We start from the raw sequence: 20,791 nt of genomic DNA, 5'->3' as shown, positions 1-20,791 counted from the left end.
CATTATTCAGAGGGTTGTGAAGGACTGACAGTACATAAAAGAAAGAAAAACGAGATGTAGTTCGCATTAATACAATGCATAGTGTATATGGAGTGGCTGAGGATAGGTGGCAGTGGGCTTTGTTAATGAGGTATGTACCGAATATAACTTGATAATTATAAAACTTAAATGTCAAATTAAATATGATTGGCTTGATTCAAACTAGCGGAAAGAAGAGGCAGGAGTCGTTTGAACGTTGTTTATTCAAGGCTGTGACTGTAATGTTAGAGAAAAGAAACTACAGCTGAGTCAAATATTTGTTTGTTTCTCAAAAACATAAAAAAGGAGGAATTTATTAACTTTACATTCTGTGAAATGTACCTGTAATGACTCAATAGGTTGTACTTGCATGACAATGTAGTTACATTACCCATGACTCCTTCCAAGTTTATCATCTAGTTGCATTGGTTTACTCTACATGTGTTATTGCAATAGCAGTATTGTAATTCATTGATGGAGTGGTTTGTAGTAAATGCTTTGACTCAAATAAGGAATATTTTCAGGGGGACTTCATCACAAAAGTCAAAACATAATCCGAGAAACATTACTCATCATCACAAAAAAGCCTTAGGTAAGTGATTTACATCACACAGTGCAATCTGTCAGATTGTATTCAATAACAGACATCACAATAGCTGACAGAATAGCCTACCAACAAAGAGATGAACACCGACGCAGGCATAAACACACTCACTCATCTGTCACACATTCTTGCAGACACATCCACACAGGTGTATTGTTCCGCCTTTTGCTATGTTCACGTCTCTTGATTAAGTCTGTATGTCCTCATTTGAAGGCAGCCGGTCAGCAGTGAGGGCTGACCGGCTGTGAGGCCAAGGGCTTGTAGAAGGTTCAGGTTCAGTTATGGAGGTTTCAGTCGTCTGTGCCGTCCAACACACTCTGACTGAGAGCGAGATCCCAGTACTGTTCTGTGCCGTGTTTCTTGAAGTGTTCCCTGGCCATGTTCTCTGTCGGGCACTGCTTGAACTTCATCTCCCCCTTAAAGTTGCGCTCTTTAGCTGTGCCCTGGAGATCCAAGATGAACCATTAGAATTGAATACAATCAAAAAAATATCTATATTTAAGTTGTATAAGATTTTGTGAACACTTACTTCCCAAATCAACCAGCACTTGTTGTTTCTTTTTGCATCATCATCACCATCAAGTCCTAATGGAGAAACAGTGGTAAGGAGTTTAGTTTTCCTAAAAAGAAGAACAAAGGCACAACAACTAGCACACAACATTAAGTCAAGCTACTCTTACCTTCTCTTTTACTGTTGTGCTCCACCCATTTGATTCTGTGCATCATCAGCCTCTTGAACTTTTTCTGGGATTTAGGGCCTTAAAGGAGGAGAGAGAAACATTTGTTTAGTACAGATCCTTGCGAAATGCAATGATAACTTCAATACGTTTCCTAATGAAATTGAAAATACTTCTGATGAACTGATTATTCACTCAACTGTCGTGAATCATCTAAGAATTGTATTTAAGTCAAAATAATCAAATGTTTTTTTCAAATCTTCCAACTCTTCTTTCATGTCTCTAGGGGTAAGAGAGAAATGCAAACCAAATGCAAGACTAAACAATAAAAAGCTTTGGGACAATTATAAACGGCAAACAAAAAAATTCCAACATTTTAATGGATAAATACAGCGTAAAGTCTGAGGAAAAAGACAACCTTACTGGTGAAAAATTCGACTTTTTAAAAGGGGCTATTTATTTATTTGCATTGACGGGTCTGAGTTGCCTCACCTCCTTCCACCACGACCAGATTGACGTCTCTGTGCAGAACCACTGTGCCTGTCAGGTACAGCTGGTTGGCGTTGGCCTCCACTTTAAACTTCTTGGCAGGATTTTGCAGGTAACGGATCCTGTACAGGGAAGGCAATACATCTGAATTAGACAAACTTCTATTCTGCAACACAAATTGCACAATGTACTAAAAACAGTATTTGGTCTGTTGCGGCAGATGCGCACCTGTACACTGCAATGTGAACACCGTCAGTGAGGTCTTCTTTTAACCTCTTGACCGTCTTCTCTTTCCTCTGCTCTGATGTGAGCTTTCGGGCTGCGTTGGCATCCTCGTGAGCCCTGCAAAGAGGAGGAAAATATTAGAAAATCTCCAAGAAAAGGTACCGTTTTGATCACACAATGTTACAATGGATTCTTGGGGAAATGAGGAGCGAGTGAAGCTGTGTGGAGGTAAACATATCAACTCACTTCTGTCTCTTGGCCATCTGCGCTCTGACGTGGGCTTCAACCTTTGTTGGATCCTGGACTGCCTCCATCCCCAGCACTCTCATCAGGTTGGAGATGCGCACTAGTGAAATAAAGGAAAACATCAGTTACATTCTGGAGAGTATTAATTATCAAACGTTTTTTTATAACAGTAATCTGTGTGTGGGTACCTTTTGGTTCTGGTGGAGGCATCAGCCCCAGACGAACCTTTTCTTGAACTTCTTTTTGTCCCTCCCTTCGTGTCTGTCTTCTCAGTTTCTTCTGTTCTTTCTTTGTGAGGTAAACTCCCAACGTTACCGACTTATCTGTATCAACTGAGGGACAACATTTTTTAAAGACATATATACATTTATATATTCTAACAATTGAAATAAATACTTTGTTTGAAGGAGTTGTATTTGCTTCCAGTCAGGGTAAAGGTATATAATGTTCAATCAAATATTAGAGCATGCACCTTCAATGGTTTGCTCAGGGACTCAAAAATGTATCACACACACACAAACAAACCAACACACTACTGAGCGACATCAATTGTATACTTTTTTACATTGCAATTTTTTCGGATTTGTATGTAGTCTGAAACCATTTGTTATCGATTAGAGCAGTGTTTCTCAAACGTTTTCATACCAAGGACCACTTGACCAATAAAAAAAACACTCGCGGACCACCTAACTCCACAAATATCCAAAGTCACATCGTTTTTTCTAGAACAGATTAAAAATCGCCTGCAAATGGTACAAACAAGTGGAAACATGTGTGATGAAGGTGTTGCGCTGGGCTATATCATGCCATCAAAAGTTAAACTTAAGCTCGCTCCATTGCGGAGATATTCCCGCGAGAGTACGGAAAACCTAAATGTATTTATTTATTGCAAATGCGAAATGTTACCAATATACTCACGGACCACTAGGGGGCACTCACGGACACCACACTTTGAGAAGCACTGGCTTAGAGCAGTGGTTCTCAACTGGTCCGGCCTCAGGATCCACTTTTTCCTTTGTCAATAAATTGCGACCCGAAATTTTGAACCACTAAAATATATTCAACAAAAAAAATCGTGCTGTAATTTATACGCTTTTCAGCATACAATATTAATTAAAGTGAAGTACAGGACATATATCCCTCATATCCCTTCACAGAACTAAAGTATGCTTTAAAAAAAGGTTTAACAAGATGATGGAATCAAAACTGAACTGTATAACACAAAAAGTCACACATGCTTTTCTCCCCCAGGAGATTTTTAGAAATACTAACATATAAACTACGCATTCTGGTACACTGAGAAGAAAATAAATAAATCTATTACTAGCCGACATTTTGTGTGAATTACTTTAAATTGTGGGTACGGGTAGTTATTCTCCGTGGGGACTTCCGGCAACAATCTGGATTCTGATAGGCCAGAAAAAGACTAAAAAAAAACGTTGATGTCTCCGGTACTTCCAGTCCAACGCCTACTGCATGCACAGCGTTAGGAAATCGGGCCTTCAAAATAAAAGTTTTACTTTTTTTTTTACTTTTCCACAAACAAAAAAATAATTAATTTTTCTCCACTCACATCTGCGACCCACTCGAAACGGGTCCTCAACCCACCAGTTGAGAACCACTGGCTTAGAGTGAACTACCACCCCATGATGGGACAGCATTGGTTGATAGCACATTCAACTGCCTTATTTTCACCTTTCATACACTCACCTGGAGAGTTAATTTGGGCAGGATGCTCTACAAGATTGGTCACACCGAAGAGCTCCATCTCTTCAAATGCTGTGTCGGATGATCTTAATAAGATAAGGGGGGAAATCATGTCAGTTAACTGCAGTAGATTGAAGGTACAACTTGAATGAGAAAACACAGCAGTAACATTTAACCTTACAAACTGACAAGTTCTTAGGATAGCTGCAGTTTCTTACATGTCTACGTTGTTGGGCGTGATGTAGGAGTCCCACCACTCGATGTTGGGCACCTCTCCGATTCCCATGTCTTTCCTGGGGGCGATTAGTGCCAACTTGGTGGATGCCTGGATTCCTGTCTTCTTTGCTGCCTGGGCAATCTCATTCTGCAACCTTTCCAACTGGGCCTGGTGAGGTCAGTGCAAAGAGGGACAAACAGTTTTTTTTAATTGTATGTCCTTTACAAAAAAAACGAGAACACGGCTGATATGCGAGTGTTTTGGAGTTACGACCGACCTTAGTTCTTATTCTCTGAGCAATCTTCTCGAAGCGCCCCTGGTCATGGAATTTGAAGCCCCTTCGAGCACGAATAGCTGGTGTAATATTGACACGCTGGTCGAAATAGGACGTTGACTCCAAATCCTCCCCAGGCTTCTCCTTCAGCTGCTGACGGAACTGCTCCCTCTTTACAGCTCGAATGTTTGCTACACAGCAGAGGAAAATGCAATGAAGAACATGAAATCAAGAAATAAAGATTGTGTGTGTGCACAGGTATTAGACAAGGTTGAACTTACCTTTCAAAGTAGGCATGCGGTGTGTGAGTTCAATCTCTTTGCCACTAGCATCCACAGTTCTTCCCAGGTCGTCAAGAATAAGAGGTGTTGGCTTGTTTATCTCCTTGATTTCTACTTTTCTATAAAAGAGGCACACAGAGAAAGCAGTCTATTTTACAGTGTCACATTAACAAATGTTTTTTATTTTCAAAGTAGAGTTTAAAAACCCAAATACTGTCCCATTACTCACGGTGGGGCAATTCCCATGGCATGAAGATTAGCTAGTGCCACCATGTTGTGAGCGCCAGTGTTACCCAGGGCCCCGAGGATGCCAGGTTTCATGGCCAACTGGGACTGGATGCGGGCCTGGAGCTCAGCAGCCTTGCGGGCCTTCTCGATGGCGTCATTCATGAAGCTAGCAGCCTGGGAGGGGGCGATGGACGAGCCCCCGCCTCCAGCTGCAGCAGCAGAGTTGCCGAGAAGCCGAGAGACTGGAGGGATTTCCATCTGCTCCAATGGTGTGACAAGAGAAAACCACTCAAATCAATGAGAAATAACAACAATGTCAAACATTGTCGGAAATTACTGATACTTGTTTTTAAGTCTTCAAGTCAACAAGGAAAATTGTATTTACATGTGCAGCTGGGACTGGAGAGGTAAAGCTCAGCTGTTTCTTCCTCTCCTCAATCTGTTTTGTGGCTGCCTCCATCATCTGTTTAATCTAACAGTACAGAGAAGAGGTTAGTAGATGAAAAATGATTCAAATTGAATAAAAACAACTTGCTCAGGTATAATCCTAACAGTCATAAGAAGATAATCTTATACCTGCATCTTGGTGAGCATGCCCGGGCTCTCTGCTGGAGGTGCAGGAATGACCTCGGGCTCCTCCACCTCCTCGAAGCGGGGGACGCGTTTCCTCTTTGGAGCTGGCACATCTACTATCTCTGGAGCTTCTCGCACTGCAACCGGCTCAGATTCATCACCAAATACATCCTGAGACCAACCAGCCAAATGAGAAACAACAATATCACATGTCATCATTAAACCACATTGTTGATACACTATGTCTACTTATATGATTAAATATATATTTATCAAATATGATTATGTTTTTGTCAATAATCTCCACACAGAGTTTTGAGAGGAATCAAACTATGCATGTCAGCGCTTGACAGTAACGGTTGCCATTGGCAACCATTCAGAAAAAATGTCAACCACTTATTGGCCTTTGGTTTCAGTGGCAACCAGTTTTTAACATAAAGAAATGAGGACATTAAACAGCTAAATGTGCACCCCAAAAGAGATAAATGTTAATTATTTGTTGTATTAAGAGTGATAATTAATTATTGTTGTGACCAGTCGGAAACTGATACTTAAGTTGCATGTTCATTGGTGTGATTACGGAGCCAGAAAGCGACGCACGTTTACTCCCTTGTGCGGTGCGCCGTGTGTTTGCTTTACAAAAAATGGCGAAGCAAATTAAGTTGTTTGACTGTGGGGTAAAAAGTTCGGCCAACCCGTCAACATCTCAAACGGAGGATCAAAGTGATTCAACTGATAAAGCGCAAGGTGAACCCGAACGAAAAGCAAAGAGGAAACAGGTAAAGTCTTGGGAGGCAAAATATATGTACATTCTGCTCTGTTGTCCATTCCCTTTAGGTAAAAGTTCCTTCAAAATAAGAGTCCAGATCTTATTACTACCAAATAAAAGTGCTAAACGAAACTTTACCATAGGAAAATATTGGCATACAAATATAATCACTTCTATAAAAAGGCAACACATTTTAAATATAGTTAGACATATTAAAGGTAATTTACAGCATTACAAATTAATATCTAATTCTTAACTGTGAATGGTTTTCATTGATTTAACATTAGAAATGTATTAGTCTGGCCAATGACAGAACCACAATCAATGCTGAAGGGCCAATGGATCTATGGTGGGGGTCAGCACAAAGGTCAAGAAAACCCACATTTGAAAGGAAGACAACGGATGACCAAGAAACTAGTGACTTGCTCAATTCATTTGTGGATCTGTGAAGAACATGACAGCAGCTGCACTACTGGTATTTTGTTTACCAGCAATTGAGGGTGGACAAGTTTACTACCACTTAAGTTTCAAATAATTGTGTTAATTACTTATTGAAAAGCATTTGAACATTCTTTTGTGTCACTTGTTCATTATTAAGTTGATATATAACTGTATAGTATCTTAATTATTTAAAATATAAGGTGACTAAAAATGACAACCGTATTTTCGGTTTTGGCAACCAAAAGCTGATGCCTGGTTGCCAGCCTGGCAACCACTTTTGAAAGTTAGCGTTGAGCCCTGTATGTGTACAGACATTCTCAGATGTTCTCACTATCATAACAGCTCATGTAAATGACGTGGTGACTGTCATTTCCATTTCTATTAATCCAATTTTGTATTTTGGGATTATGCAGATTTAGCTAATTCAAGGGAAATTGATTGCTTACCTTGAGGTCTCTCTTGCGGTGTTTTTCTCCTGATCCTTTGTGGCCACGTGCACTGCGGCTTTCCTCCAAAGCTTCAAAAAGACGCTCCACAAAACCTCCTGCCGAGTCATCAAGGAAGGGGCGCAGCTGGTCTGAGGTGGGAATGAGAGTCAACAAATGTGCACAAATGTAGGAGTACTGAGACCATTGTCTTAATTATGTTAACCTCTGTAGTCAAGTGTAAAAGTAAACAAGTCATAATTCTATATTTATTACATCTTCAAGTATCTGGATAAAACACATTATGAATGAAAAGGGTCAATACAGTTACCTATGGTCTTTCGTTTGTCGAGTCCCTTTCCAACACAGTGCAAAGCAGCAGTAACCACTGTGGGCTCTGAGAAACCAAGCACCTTCTTCACAGTTCGCTCCACCCATGGCCTCAGCTCCTCCACCTCCCGCTTGGGAAGAGACATCTTCCAATCCTACAAAACATTGCAACATTTATAATATATAACAATTGTTTGTTAATGCTGATCAACAAAATAATCAGCCTATTTCTCCATAAATGCTAACCCTCTTTGAGTCTTAATGCAGTCCTTAACAGGGCTACATAATAACAACAGCAACATGTGTCTACTCCAAGAGTCCTGATCAGTATACATTTAATATGACGCATCAAGGAGATCTTTCAAACGATTTATGGTTGTCAGGAATGTAATGTTGTTGATTGTTCAACACTAGTTACAGTTTACAGCTGTAGACTATGCTATATTAAAATGTGCATGCAAGACAGCTTTCTTGAATTTTGACATTTAAATCTCCACAGTGGTTGAACAGTGTTTTACCATTCAAACTGGAGTTGAAACTTCTCCCTTCGTTCTTTTGCAGTGTAAAATATAGCCTTGACAAATCATAAACAATGTAGGTATATCAGAACACGCATGCCCTGGACACCATACATCCGCTCTCACTCATCCACTTACAAACATCTAATCCAATAATTATATGAATGTATACACACAAACAGTCTAAAGCATGCAGTAGTTTGTGAGTCGACTGGCTGAAAATGTGCAAACATGAGCAACACAATCAACATAAATCAATCGCAACTGCCACAACTTCTCGGCTAACGTTAAATGCTAATTCATGTTAGCATAGTGCTGTCTGCGAACCACTAACAATCAGCAAATAACTGCTCAATAAAGAGTTACAAACCTTTCGAGTCTGCCTTTATCCTCTATCGGGTTTACGTTGTATACTTTAAATAGAAACAAGCAGGTTTCGGTAGCGTAAATAACTCAAAAATGCTTACGTTTTCTATAAAAGTTTCAGTTTGGTCGCGCCGTTCACACGACGTTACTGTTTCAAGACCCGGAACCGGAAATGGAGAATGTTATTTCTTCGTGACCATTTCTGCGTAGTCTTCTCGGTCAAATGTTCGTCGTTTCCACCTAGCTGCACATGGAGGAAAGTATCAAGGTAGGAATGTGGTGAAAAATCAGTGTTTAGTAAAGTCATCTATTTTTTAAAAGTTTAATTTACCCAAAATAGTTACATTTTTGTATTACTAGGATTGACAGACATCTTCATCCATTCATTTGTCAAATACACCCAGGTTGAAATGTCCCATGTGGCAAGTTCGAGTCCCACTGCAGTCAGCATGTCGTTTTGTCCCTGGGCAAGACACTTCACCCCAAATCGCTCCTGTGGGGATTGTCCACATTACTGAATGTATTATGTATGTAAGTCGCTTTAGATAAAAGCGTCTAACAAATGACATGTGAGTTGGCTAGCTAGCAAGTTAACTATAGGGAAAGGGAAAACTAGAATCAGCTCATAAGTTTGTTTTAAACTACAGACCATAGTTAACGTCTACCACATCAGCTGGTAACTATATCCGCAACACATGTAGCCTACACACCTTAGCATTAAAAAAAACTCAGTAGGCCTACTTACTATAACTCAAAGTTAATATTTGTATGATATTTAAGTATAATCCTCTGTAATAACTATTATTGGTTGCAACTATTAACCAGGTCTAATTATAATTGTAATGCAAAGGTTGTCAGAGTTGTAATTTGGTTTGTTTCACAAAGTTGATTAAATGCATTCAATAGCCTATTAACTGGAAAATACAGGATAAACTAAAGCAAACAGTCCACAATATGCGTTTGAGTAGGCTAAGGTTATGATTTGAGTCTTTGTTTACAATAAAATAAAACTTATCCATAATCTCCTTTTTATCAGTCAATATAGTGAAACATTGCCTAGCTGTAGCCAAACTAATCACAGACTAGTCATGGAAACACCCTTTTAAAAACATTACCCCACTATCAGGTGATCTCTGTTTTTCTTACCCTGTAGGCCCACCCCCTCGTTTTTTCTATCTTTGCATGATGTGGGTCAACCTATGGGGTCAACTGAGTGCATTGGTAGTAGTTTGAGCACTACTGCAGTACGCCTGAGGCTACACCAGCCTCTGTGAATAACCAGTTTGAGCTTTTACTCAGTTTGAAGAGGTCAGCCAATTTCCTACATGAGATGATATATGGTGACTCAAAGGAAACCCTACTTGAGTTTCACAGAAAACTAGGAAGAAATTTGTGAAACTATTTTTCTCAATGCTGAAATATGAGCTTTCTACCACCACAGGCCCCTCTGTGTATAGAAACACAACTTTGGACCCAGTTAACTCTGTGACCTTTCAGCTGTGTGTGCTAACACAAACCTAAATAGGGAATCAGACTTTAGGGTCAAAGAAGATAGGAGGTCAATAGAGAGGAGATTCATCAACGATTATTTTGATCATTGATGAAGTGTATCTTTTTAAACTAAACTGATTAAAACGTCTCAAATGTGACTAATTGCTACTTTTCTTTATTACTATGACCATTAATATGATATTTGTGGGGGGCTATGAATTGTTGGTTCTACCCAAGTCGAGTAATTGGTGGTAATACTTAATAATGTAAGTAATAAGTTAATTGTCTTCAGATTGAATTTGATCTTGCATGCAATTTACAATGATGTTACATTTAGAATTACAGCAAATCTTTATGTATTAAAAACCAGAACCAATATTGGTCAATATCAAATTGATTATAATTTCATCACTCTTTGAGACAGCACCGAGCTTGTCTTTCAATTGAGAAATGCTCGCTCCAATTATGACCTTCATTTTTGTAAAACAACAAGAACCTATAGTTAAACCTGGTTAATCCTTAATCTGGTTGTGATCAAACAGTCAGCGAGCCAGTAAACAACACCTTTACTCACATGTACACACTGAGCTACTGTCTGCCCCTCTCTCTCCAGCCAACTGTATTATGCAACAACACCTCAGTCCATATTATAACAATGCCACAGATATTTCTATATAAGTACACACAGCAACAACAAAACACACACACACACACACACACACACACACACACACACACACACACACACACACACACACACACACACACACACACACACACACACACACACACACACACACACACACACACACACACACACACACACACACACACACACACACACACACACAGGCAGTGTTATCCATTTGTCTGTGCAGCTGAAGTGTTAAAGTATCATGTGGAGATAGCTGTGTGAATGAATCTATTATCATTTTAATATATTCATATATTACTGGAATGCCATTTAGCCTGCATTTTTTTCAAGTCCCATATGGCCACATTTTCCCTTTATATGGTGAACAATTTAATCCTAAATGTGCAAAATCAACATGGTATGTCAGTTGGATGTTCATTATTGCCACACTATGAAGATTACATAAGTGCATATTAAGATATTCCCTCTGTTTCATCAGACAGGTTTTTGAATCATCAAATGTTGTTATGGTATATTTCATCATGCTGACCCAGTTTTATTTTTATTGCATCTGACAGGGTCTGTAAATCATCTTGGAAGGTATAATCTCAGGGCAATCAGCTGTCTTTACTTCACACATGGGCCGAGAGGAAGGACCTCAGAGTGAGTATCAGTGTGAGTGCACGTGCTTGCATTGAATCCCAAGTCATAAGAGTGTAAGCTTTTATCTCTCACTTATTTGCCAAATATTCCTACTTTATGCATCTTTTTTTCTCTCCTCAGTATATTCTATCTGGTGATTCCCTTTCACTCACTGCACTTGAATAATTGAGGAGTCGTGTAAGATGGCGTCACCACGAGCAGGCTCCCTTGAACACATTCAGGGCAAAGAAAATGATGAGGATGTTATTTGCCTGTAGCTCGGCTGTGCCCCAAATATCACACACAATGTCATGAGATACACGTGCGTCCTTGAGAATGTCGTCCTGTTATCTCTTGTTTTTATCGTGTCCCCTCACAGTGATGGGGTCCACAGGGGGCAGAGCAGCATCTTCAACCCCACACATCAAGGCCTGTGATCGCTGTGAGCTCAAGCGAGGCAGATATGACTTCCATGAAGCTCAGATTTCCATCCCAGGGCTGGCCACTCTGCAATTTTAATGAGCATCGGGGCAGTTTTGGGACTAGCCAGCACTTAAACCCCCCAAGACTTTGGGTGAGTAAGAGCAAGTGTATGAGCCTTTTCTGGTACCCGACTGTGTAGTAGTAAAGTCACAGCGTGGCTTCCCCTCACGTGAGTTTGACTGGAGTTCAGTGAGTGTAATGTGGAGGAGGGGAGCTCCGAACAAGTAAATAAGCACCTCATTGTGTCAATCCCGTCATAACGTACATTTCACATGCAGCGGCACAGCACAGACACCCTTAAATCATTAAGTTGTTAAAACCAATAAGAGGACTTGGAAACCACAATTAAAACCAACACAGCAAGGGATAAAAGGGGCAGTAAGTTCATTATGTGCAATCCTATTGATGCACGCACAGTCGCACACACACACGCTCAGCTAATCCAACACATGCTGGCAGGATACTCACAGAAGTGAAAACAGCCAAAGACATGTATGACTCGATAACAAATTGAATGGATGGTGTCTACTCTGCATACTGGTGGTGCAATATAGACAAACACAGCATGATCAATTTGTTTTGTTTTTTAGTAGGAAGATAAAATATGTTTTCAAACAAAATTGTAGCAGGAAAAATTAAAAACAGTGAAAACAAGTGAGTCAAGCTTCTAAAAATTATGATTATTATTTAGTTGGAAAAACAACAAATGTCCTTCATGCTCCCCAAAAAGAAGTGAGGTCGTGTCTCCTCCCTGTGCCCTCCACTCATCCTCTCCCCGTCCTTTTCCTCTTGCTCCTCATTTCCATCCTACAAAGGAGGAAGAGAGAAGTATTAGAGGGGGGAGATGGAGGGCAAGGGCTTCTCTGCTAAAAACTGCATGGATACAAGGGGGGGCTGGAAGGAAGGGAGGCATGGGGGTGGAGGGAGGGAGGGCACTCTCTGTTGTTGTAGCGTAGCAGTCAGTGTGTCAGAGACAGGCCCATCACAAAATCAGCCAGTCACTGTGTCAGAGCGTGCAGAGGGGAGTGGCACTATCGCGTGTTTACAATTCTGGCTATGGGCATGTTTTTGTGTGTGAGTGTGTAAATGTGTGTATGAGTGTGTATGGCTGACTTCATCCCCTATGAGCAGATCAAACCACACCCTCCTAAAATGTGCCACTCTCGTGCCCATGTGCACGCTGTATCCATGATGATGCTGAGGTGGAAAGAAAATGGTGAATGTCTCCTGTCTTTGATTCAGGAATGTGAATGTGATTACACATGACAGTTTCTATTTTAAAATATAAATGTTTTGCTATATAAAAAGCCAGATAATTAGTCCATATTGTTGTTTTTTCAGACCATATTCCGAATCCCAGTCACGCAGTTTACAAATATATCAAGAGAAAAAAGCAGCAAATCCTTCATCCGTGAAGCTTTAACCAGAGAATATTTGATTGTTTGCTTCACTAAATAACTGAAACAATTAGTCAATTGTCAAAATAGTTTCCCATGAATTATTACATTTTCACCAATAGTCACAACGTTGTGTTGACAGCTTTACTGATGTTCACCAATAACCTATAGTGTATTTAAGTGAAAAAATGAATGGGTTTTACACAATATTACATTTACTGGCACCTAGTGTGTGTTTGAGTTAACAGCAGCATTCAAAGACATAATATTGTGTTTGTATAGAAAGTCTATCCCTGGCAACACAGAGATTTTACAGACTGTCACGGCAGCACAGGACACTTTTGGGAGTGATGGGTGAGGTTCATTTTTTACTTTTACCCTGTGGTTTATTTTAGAAGCCTAAAAACACCAGGCCGAGGTCCAGAGATCAGACTGCACCAGGAATGTACCGCAGACTCCACCGTGCCAGGCTCTTCTCTGCTACCAGGAGGTATTTACTCATTGATATCATGGAATAAACAACACACATATAAACTATATCGGTGGGGAAGCAGCTGGTAGGAGGATCAGCCAGAACCCCCCCCATTAGTGCCAGTCAGATTACAGAGGCTGTAGTCTCACACCATGCCGCCCCTCCTTCTCACTACCCTCTCCTTCCCCTCATCACCCCCTGCCCTCCCTCACTCCAAAATGTACAGTCTGTAAATCTGTCCCCCCCACATCTGTTTAGTGAGAGCTGCGTTCCCAAATATGAGTCTCACTCACATAATACATCAAATAGAAAATACACAAATAAAATATATAAAAGTTCACAAAACAGGCACAAAATGACAGACAGTTCAGATTTCCAAAATGTGTAATTTATTAAAAGAGTTGTTCCCATTTATCATTATTGAAAAAGTAGCCAGAAGAGTAATAGCATGTAAAGATGGGAAGAGATAAAGACAGGGTTTAGTTAAGAAAGAAAATATACTAACGGGATTGAGGGAGATGAAGGAGAGAGGGCAAGGGCAGACAAATGCAGCAGAGTGGGGGAGGGGAGGGGAGGGAACTACGGTCAGCTTTTACAGTTTAGGAAGAACGAAGGCAGCTAAATTAAACAAGACATTATTTCTGGCCAATCAGCAGTGGTCGCTGCAGTAGAAAACACACATGAAAATAGGACACAAACAATGTAAAATAAGTGCAATTGGTTTCTCTGTCATACCACAACCGTATAAAAACAGGAGGGAGGAGGACGACGACCCCCCCCCCCCCCACCGCCTCGGATCGCGAGTCAGCGTCTGGCTCATTGTACCATCACGTTTGCAGACGGGATGGGGTTAGTCTGAGACTCTGGGTCTGTCTACAGGTCTACACTCCTAACTCCACAAACATTGGCAGGAAAATGGAGGCTGCCAGTGGCTCTGTGATCACTTTTAGGGAAGAGAAAGGTACACAGATTTCCAATTCACACTCATACCAATTTAAAAAAATGGTTTTCTAAATATTTACAATACAGGTAAATCCAATCACATCGCTTAATCCCCTCCTACTTTGAGAAGAATATTGATAGAGATTTCCAGATTTCTCCTATCGAACATCTAACTTAGGACTGGAATCCAAATAACAATAGCAGCAGTAGAGGGTGGTACAAATAAAGATTTCCTCTCTTACATTTAGAATTTCTCTGTATTATTTCAAGTTTATCAAGAGCACCCAAAGAAAAGCACCAAAAGAAAGCTACACTTAATAATACTCAGGGCCGTCCCTGGCGAACTTGAGGCCCCACGCAAAGTTAGATGATGGCCCTCTGTTTCGCGAGCGTCGACGGACGGCGAGACGGGGGTGCTAGTGGAGCCGTGCCACACTAATTGCGCCGCATAAACGCATAGGTGCGCCGCATTTGCGGCTCCCTCCGCAAGATGAGGGCCCCTCCGCAAGATGAGGGCCCCCTCCGCGAGGTGAGGCCCCACACTCCTGTAGGAAGGACCTGATAATACTACAAATATCAGCACACCACAGTTAGTGTGTGTATAAAGGTTGAAGATGTAGGCAGTTAATGTAACTGTGGATGGAGTTTTAGACTCCGGTTTTGAATATATTTGATGATACTGTAGGTCTGGATGCTGTGTGTACATTTGGAAGCAAGATGAAAATGACTACATGTTGGCTTTCAGGATTGAATTTGTCCTGGTTTCGTGAAATACAAGCAAACAATCAAAATGCAGTATGAATGGACTGAGAAAGCACCAAATGCTTTTCTGAACACATCCTATTTGGTAAAAAGGCACAGTAGTCCAATAGTCCAATCAAAAACGTTTCAAGTTTTTTTCTCTCGTTATGATAGCAAAAAAACAACTTTCAACAGCATCTTCCCAATCCAATTGTAGGCCAACCTGTGCATGAGCACAGCAGGCGATATCAGCTGCCCAATGAATAAACACAAACAATAAATAAATGCAGTGTCTGATCAACACCGGAATAAATTAACTGTGGGACTCGAGAGTCGCATGTCTTTGAGTGGTCCTTGTTTTTTCCTCTGGCTGGTATTTAAAAGTCTTTCTTGGAGTTTTATGACATGATTGCAGCTCAGTTTGCAGTCGAGGACCGGGAAGAAACTTCTGATCAACAGCTTGACAAGAAAACTTGAGTTCTGATGGCTGTGATGACACACCTCTCCATGCTATGCCCGGATTACATTCATGAATTGATGACATCATGTTTTCCACAGTTTCCAAAGACTCTCACCCACCACATGTACAGTATAACGCTGTGCTCTGTACATTGTGTTTTTCACATCTCTAGCTACAAGATTTGCAATGACAAAAACTCACGATCCCTCTTCCAGCCGGATGACTCAACTCTATCTACAAGTGTATGTAACGTCAAATGTGACTAGCTTCAGATTCAGCTCACCCTGTGTCACTCACTCTGGATTAAAGTTACCTCATCACAATAACCTTGGAAGCTCTCATTCTGAAAATTGACATCATAACATTTTGGATAAAGTGTGTGCATCGGTTAAGATGTCTGTCAGTCATCTTTAAGTAAAGTGATTGCTTGTAAGCTGAGGAGAAACTGCTCCTTAAAATTCTTCAAATCTCTCCTTTAGATTATCACTCAATAAGCTGCTAATAGCCGTTGGGCTTTAGATGTTCTTTCCTATCCGCCTCAACCACAACTGTTTTTGTGCAAATGTTAATATTATAACGTAGTTGTGATTATCAACTCTACTAGATCTGATTCCTCATAAACACATGTTGTCTTGTTGTTTGAGATACTAGTTTCAATGGAGGTTTTGATGAGGTGTTATGTATGATCAAACATCAACATTTATCACCGATAATTCTTTCCTCCCCTTCCTCCCTTTAATGCATCTATAATCATCTTCATCCTCTTCTCCTCTTCCTCACACAGCAGCTTTTAGCCCATTGGTGTGAAAATCTTCTTCAGGTCTTTAAGGGGGTGGGGCACACCTCGGGCAAAGGAGTGAGCGTGACCTGAGGAGCCGCACTTTGACCCTGACATGTCTCAGCTGTATCACTCCCACTCTGTTGCCCAGTGACAGGCTGGCTCGGCTTCTTCAGATGTTTGGGGTGCTTGGCGACGGAGGAAGAAGTGACGGATCTGTCTTGTGTGGCTGGTTGGCCCCTCCTCCTGGGCGGGAGTAGGACGGCGTTTACGGGCTTGTTTTCATTGTTTCCTCCCACTGTTGTGCCCTCATGTGAAGCGCAGGGCTTTCGGGGGGAAAGGATGGGGGCAACGTGGACCCACGTCAGGCTTGGCTCGGAGTTTTGCCCTGCTTTGTATTTTAATTGTTTGCCTAGTTCCTCTCTGTCACTGTCCTTTCTCTTTATGTCCCCATTTAGCTGGTCCTTACCCGCCATTGGTGAGTCTGGGTTTGCATCAGGTGCCAATGACGAAGAAAGAGGGCTCTTCCTTTCATCACACTCTTGATTCACCTTCTTCTCCTCCACACTGATACGAGAGCACTTGAAAAGCACCGGGGAAGGGGTGGGGGAGTCCGTCCCCGTCCAGCTGAGTCTGCGCTTCTGAAAAATGAGCATGAAAGTAGTTGCAAGTGAATATATAATTTAATTTATGGTGGTGTGAGAGAGGGAGGTTTATGCGTGTGCACAACTAGGCTCTTGCACATCCAGGAATGTGTGTGTTCTCACCTTGACGGGAATGTGTGACTGATCCCAGTACTTGTGCGGTGGAGTGACGGGGGGAGTTTCCTGGGGGGAGCGAGCGGGTGATGCTGCGAAGCTGGAGCCTGCAGAGACAGACTGAGTTTGGATCTGCGGAAACCAAATCTTCAGCATCACCTCAACCTGGAGCAGAGTGTTCATGTACTTCTCCCTACAAAACACAGGACAAGTGAAAAAACAAAAAGACGACATAAAGTTAAAGCATAGGAAAACATCTGGTCTTTTACAGTCCTGCATATACATCTAGATACATTATTTCTAAAGGTTTGGTGTTTCTCTGCACTGCCAGTGAATGCTGCAACTCTACCCATCCCGATAACTGTTCAATAAAACATTGACCAGGATGAGGCCTGAAATGCAGGACTACCTCACAGTAAACTTCTTGTTATAATTCTTTAAATTTGATTATCATTAACATGCTACAATCCGACTTTGATGTAGTGCCTAGTGATGCAGAGGCAAGATTACAATAAGTAGCAGATAGTTCTTAACACTGAGGTTGGATAGTGGAAAGCATCTTACCCGCTGTGGGGTTTCTGTAAAACACCCACAATCCTCTGGATACGATCCATAGCGACACTCTGCTGGAAAGTAGTTAAACCTGTCAATCACAAACATAATCCCACATCAGGTATTTGCAATGCAAGACCCCATTGTCGCAAAAAATGCATGCATGTGAAGACACACAGTATATCACATACACTTTCACTTGTGATATCAGTAAACTCTCGTGAGCTGATGAGTCAGCCACAAGACTGTCGCTTCACACACGCTGCACTTTGGACCACATCATTAGGCTGGGTCAATACAGAATGCTGTACAAAAGAACACTCCATTGGATGGTCTGAGGCCATTCAGATCACATAAACCCATGTTCAGCATCTACAACCCTAGCTCCAGGCTGCACACATGCTTGACTGAAAGCAGTGATGTAAGGATGCTTACCTTGATCGAATCGACCCCTCTTCAGTCCATTCAGCAGCTCCAGCAGGGGCCTGACAAAACCCTGTAGCTCAGCACACTGACAGAGGAAGCAGAAGAGAAGATAGATTACTACTGGGTTTGAGTCAGTCCTTGCTGTCTGAATCAGTCTACCGGGCTTTCCTGTGCACACATTGTTCTGTCATCCCTCTTCTCATCAGTCACTTACCTTTTGAGCAAACAGCAGGTCTCCCTGTGACTTTGGATTCTGTTTTGAAGGATCTGTCTGGTCCAATCTGATGCAAGCTGCCTTGCCGCCTTTTTCCGACTTGTTCAACTCCTCTTCTTCCTCTTTATCTGTAGAGCCATCACACGTCCACTGGGACCCGGGACTCTCCGACCCTCCGTCTCCATTGGCCTTAGCCCCGCCCACGCCACCGATGATGACAGGAGAGCCAGCCGTCAGGAAGACGTCGCTTTCGTCCTCGGCCTGCTCCGAGTCGCTGCACAGGAGGCTGTCACCGGCGCTCAGGGAATCGATGGAGGGCTGAGAGGAAGTGTTGCCCTGGGACTGCATTGCTGTTGGGGCAGAGGGTTATCATAAAACTCAATTAGGCTTAGAGAAGACACAAAAAAGGCTTAGCTGGACACTGAGCAAGTTGTTAGTAGAGAGGGGCAGTGTACATGGAGACCAAGAAGAAGTAAAAGGCACGGAAACAATATCATAGGAGGAACGGCTTTCTCTTTTTTATACTCTCCCCTATCTCGCTACCAAAAATAATTACCCAAAATGGTGGGTATCCTGGTGCCCTAGTTTAAACATGGTGCAGAGAGTAGGCAGTAGGCACACAATGGTAGTGCATGTCTGGCTACCATTGAGGAGATTGGAGACTGGAGAACAGAGTAAATTGTGAGGGGGATGGGGGTGTAGAGTAGTGAAATCAGAATTCTCTCTCTCACTGCCTCCGGTGCTCTCTCTCGCCCCTCCTCTCTGTCTCAGGCTTGCTCTCCATCCCCCCTTGGATTCACACTCACACACAAACCTCTTCGGCTAGATTTCTGTATGCCTCTCATCTCTGCTCTCCCTTCAGCTCATCCCGTTCGTTATGCACACAAGCCTGGTGCTCCTCTTCCTTTCCTTTTCCACAGACCAGCCCTCCTCCTCCTCTTCCTCTCCTACTCACATTTTACATTCTGTATCTCTGGCCATGTGCCTCCCTCTCTCTCATCAATATGTCGCTTTCTTTCCACTCTCTGTCTACAATCTGAGTGCTTGTTGGTCTTTCATCCCACCAACATAGAGGGGGGAATTAGAGATGTCAAAACAATAATATCCACACTAACACAGCTTTCATCAATTTGAGAAATAAAACTAAACTCTCTCCCAGACAAAGGGGACTAAGAGATATTTACGTTTGTGATTGTATCTGATGAAAGGTGCATTAAACTAACCCACAAAATGTCCCAATACCAGGTATATAGACAATTATATACAAGACTACAACAAAATGTCATTCATGTTTCATTTGCATCTGATGGTTGGCTTCCTTTTAAGCCACCTGCTTCCTCTTAAAACCAAATGTCACGTTGTTTACATGCATCTGCACGAGTCAACTGAAACAAATAGTGGAAGTAAGCTATATTTCAATTTTTTATTTCAAAATGTTCCACGCCCTATGTGTTTTAGTTGTAAGCCTATAGTGGATGGTATGGTGCTGTGAGTATAGAGGGGGGTGTGGTGGGAGTGATGGTGCATTTGTCTGTGTAAAGTCTGCACAGGTACAGACCATGAGGCTGCGTCTCAGGTGTTGGCTGCCTGTCTGCGCACCACCAACATAAACTAAAATATCATGATACGAAATGTTCCGTACATGTATTGAAGCATATAAAATATTAGAAATAAACCGGGATGACATGCCAACAAATGTATCGGTTATATAAGAGATGTTTTATTATAATGTTATGGCAACATTAAAAGCCCTGATGACATAGTAATGATCTTTTATTAAAGAAATGCATGGAACAAATCCACGTGAGAATTAACTGCTTTTGGCTATTTTGACCAATTGTATCAGGAGCTCATACAGGATACATCCGGGCAGGAAATTCCTTTAGGCTAGCCAACCAACTCAGCCGTAAAACAAACAAAAAATAAAGTCCGAGGAGCTACTCACCTTCAGCAATGTGAGATAAAACAGCCGCTGTCAAAAACTACAGTAAACAGCTCTATCTCCGGCTTTGAAACAACAGATCCGTCAATACACACTCCGTGGCTGGACCAGCATCGGGGCGTCCAGCCTCAGCTTTCTCCCTCTCTCTCCCACATACGCACACACACACCGCCCGGCCGGCTGTTCTTCGGTTTGTGTCTATGCTGGCTCTTTCTCTCGGCAGTTTACGAGCGTCAACCATAGACTGTATATATAAAGGCGTCAACATGTGCCCAGATCCACGTGCCCACGCTTTGCGCGCATTCTATTGGCTGACGGCCCGGCAGTGTCGATCGCTATTGGCTGAGCTTTCCAGCCAGTGATTGCTCTACTAGCCGCTGATTGGTCGGCCACACGGGCCCTCACGGCCCTTCCTACTCATGTGCTGTCCGTGAGCGTGGTCTCGGGACAGGCTGCTTTACTACAGCGAGG

General features: G+C 42.0%; 2 protein-coding genes across 5 annotated transcripts; both read right to left on the bottom strand.

Moving 5' to 3' along the window:
• Positions 1-224: 224 nt before the first annotated feature.
• On the bottom strand, positions 225-8,591 carry prpf3 (PRP3 pre-mRNA processing factor 3 homolog (yeast)). Of its 3 annotated transcripts, none has more exons than XM_034102650.2 (17): positions 8,490-8,591; positions 7,506-7,659; positions 7,196-7,326; positions 5,543-5,710; positions 5,352-5,438; positions 4,968-5,227; positions 4,739-4,857; positions 4,461-4,648; positions 4,185-4,351; positions 3,970-4,052; positions 2,448-2,591; positions 2,260-2,359; positions 2,017-2,130; positions 1,792-1,910; positions 1,303-1,380; positions 1,152-1,207; positions 225-1,065 (listed from the first exon to the last, which is right to left on the bottom strand). In XM_034102650.2, the coding sequence occupies exons 2-17, from the start codon at positions 7,648-7,650 to the stop codon at positions 913-915; spliced, it is 2,112 nt and encodes a 703-aa protein (XP_033958541.1). In that variant the 5' UTR covers positions 7,651-7,659; positions 8,490-8,591; the 3' UTR covers positions 225-912. The 3 variants fall into 3 exon arrangements, with proteins under 3 accessions (XP_033958541.1, XP_033958539.1, XP_033958543.1); XM_034102648.2 differs by having other exon boundaries at positions 8,393-8,566; XM_034102652.2 differs by having other exon boundaries at positions 4,968-5,224; positions 8,393-8,565.
• A 3,654-nt stretch (positions 8,592-12,245) lies between these two features.
• On the bottom strand, positions 12,246-20,577 carry LOC117461409 (circadian-associated transcriptional repressor-like). 2 transcript variants are annotated; one of them, XM_034103256.2, is made up of 7 exons: positions 20,324-20,577; positions 18,379-18,728; positions 18,174-18,249; positions 17,751-17,829; positions 17,196-17,379; positions 16,898-17,069; positions 12,246-12,445 (listed from the first exon to the last, which is right to left on the bottom strand). In XM_034103256.2, the coding sequence occupies exons 2-7, from the start codon at positions 18,724-18,726 to the stop codon at positions 12,435-12,437; spliced, it is 870 nt and encodes a 289-aa protein (XP_033959147.1). In that variant the 5' UTR covers positions 18,727-18,728; positions 20,324-20,577; the 3' UTR covers positions 12,246-12,434. The 2 variants fall into 2 exon arrangements, with proteins under 2 accessions (XP_033959147.1, XP_033959146.1); XM_034103255.2 differs by lacking the exon at positions 12,246-12,445 and having other exon boundaries at positions 13,874-17,069; positions 20,324-20,576.
• Between the last annotated feature and the right edge of the window lie 214 nt (positions 20,578-20,791).

Source organism: Pseudochaenichthys georgianus, chromosome 16 (assembly GCF_902827115.2).
Source record: "Pseudochaenichthys georgianus chromosome 16, fPseGeo1.2, whole genome shotgun sequence".
In the NCBI taxonomy this organism is placed as follows: Eukaryota; Metazoa; Chordata; class Actinopteri; order Perciformes; family Channichthyidae; genus Pseudochaenichthys; species Pseudochaenichthys georgianus.
The sequence above is the reverse complement of the archived record's forward strand: the minus strand, read 5'-3'. Positions and strand labels throughout refer to the sequence as shown.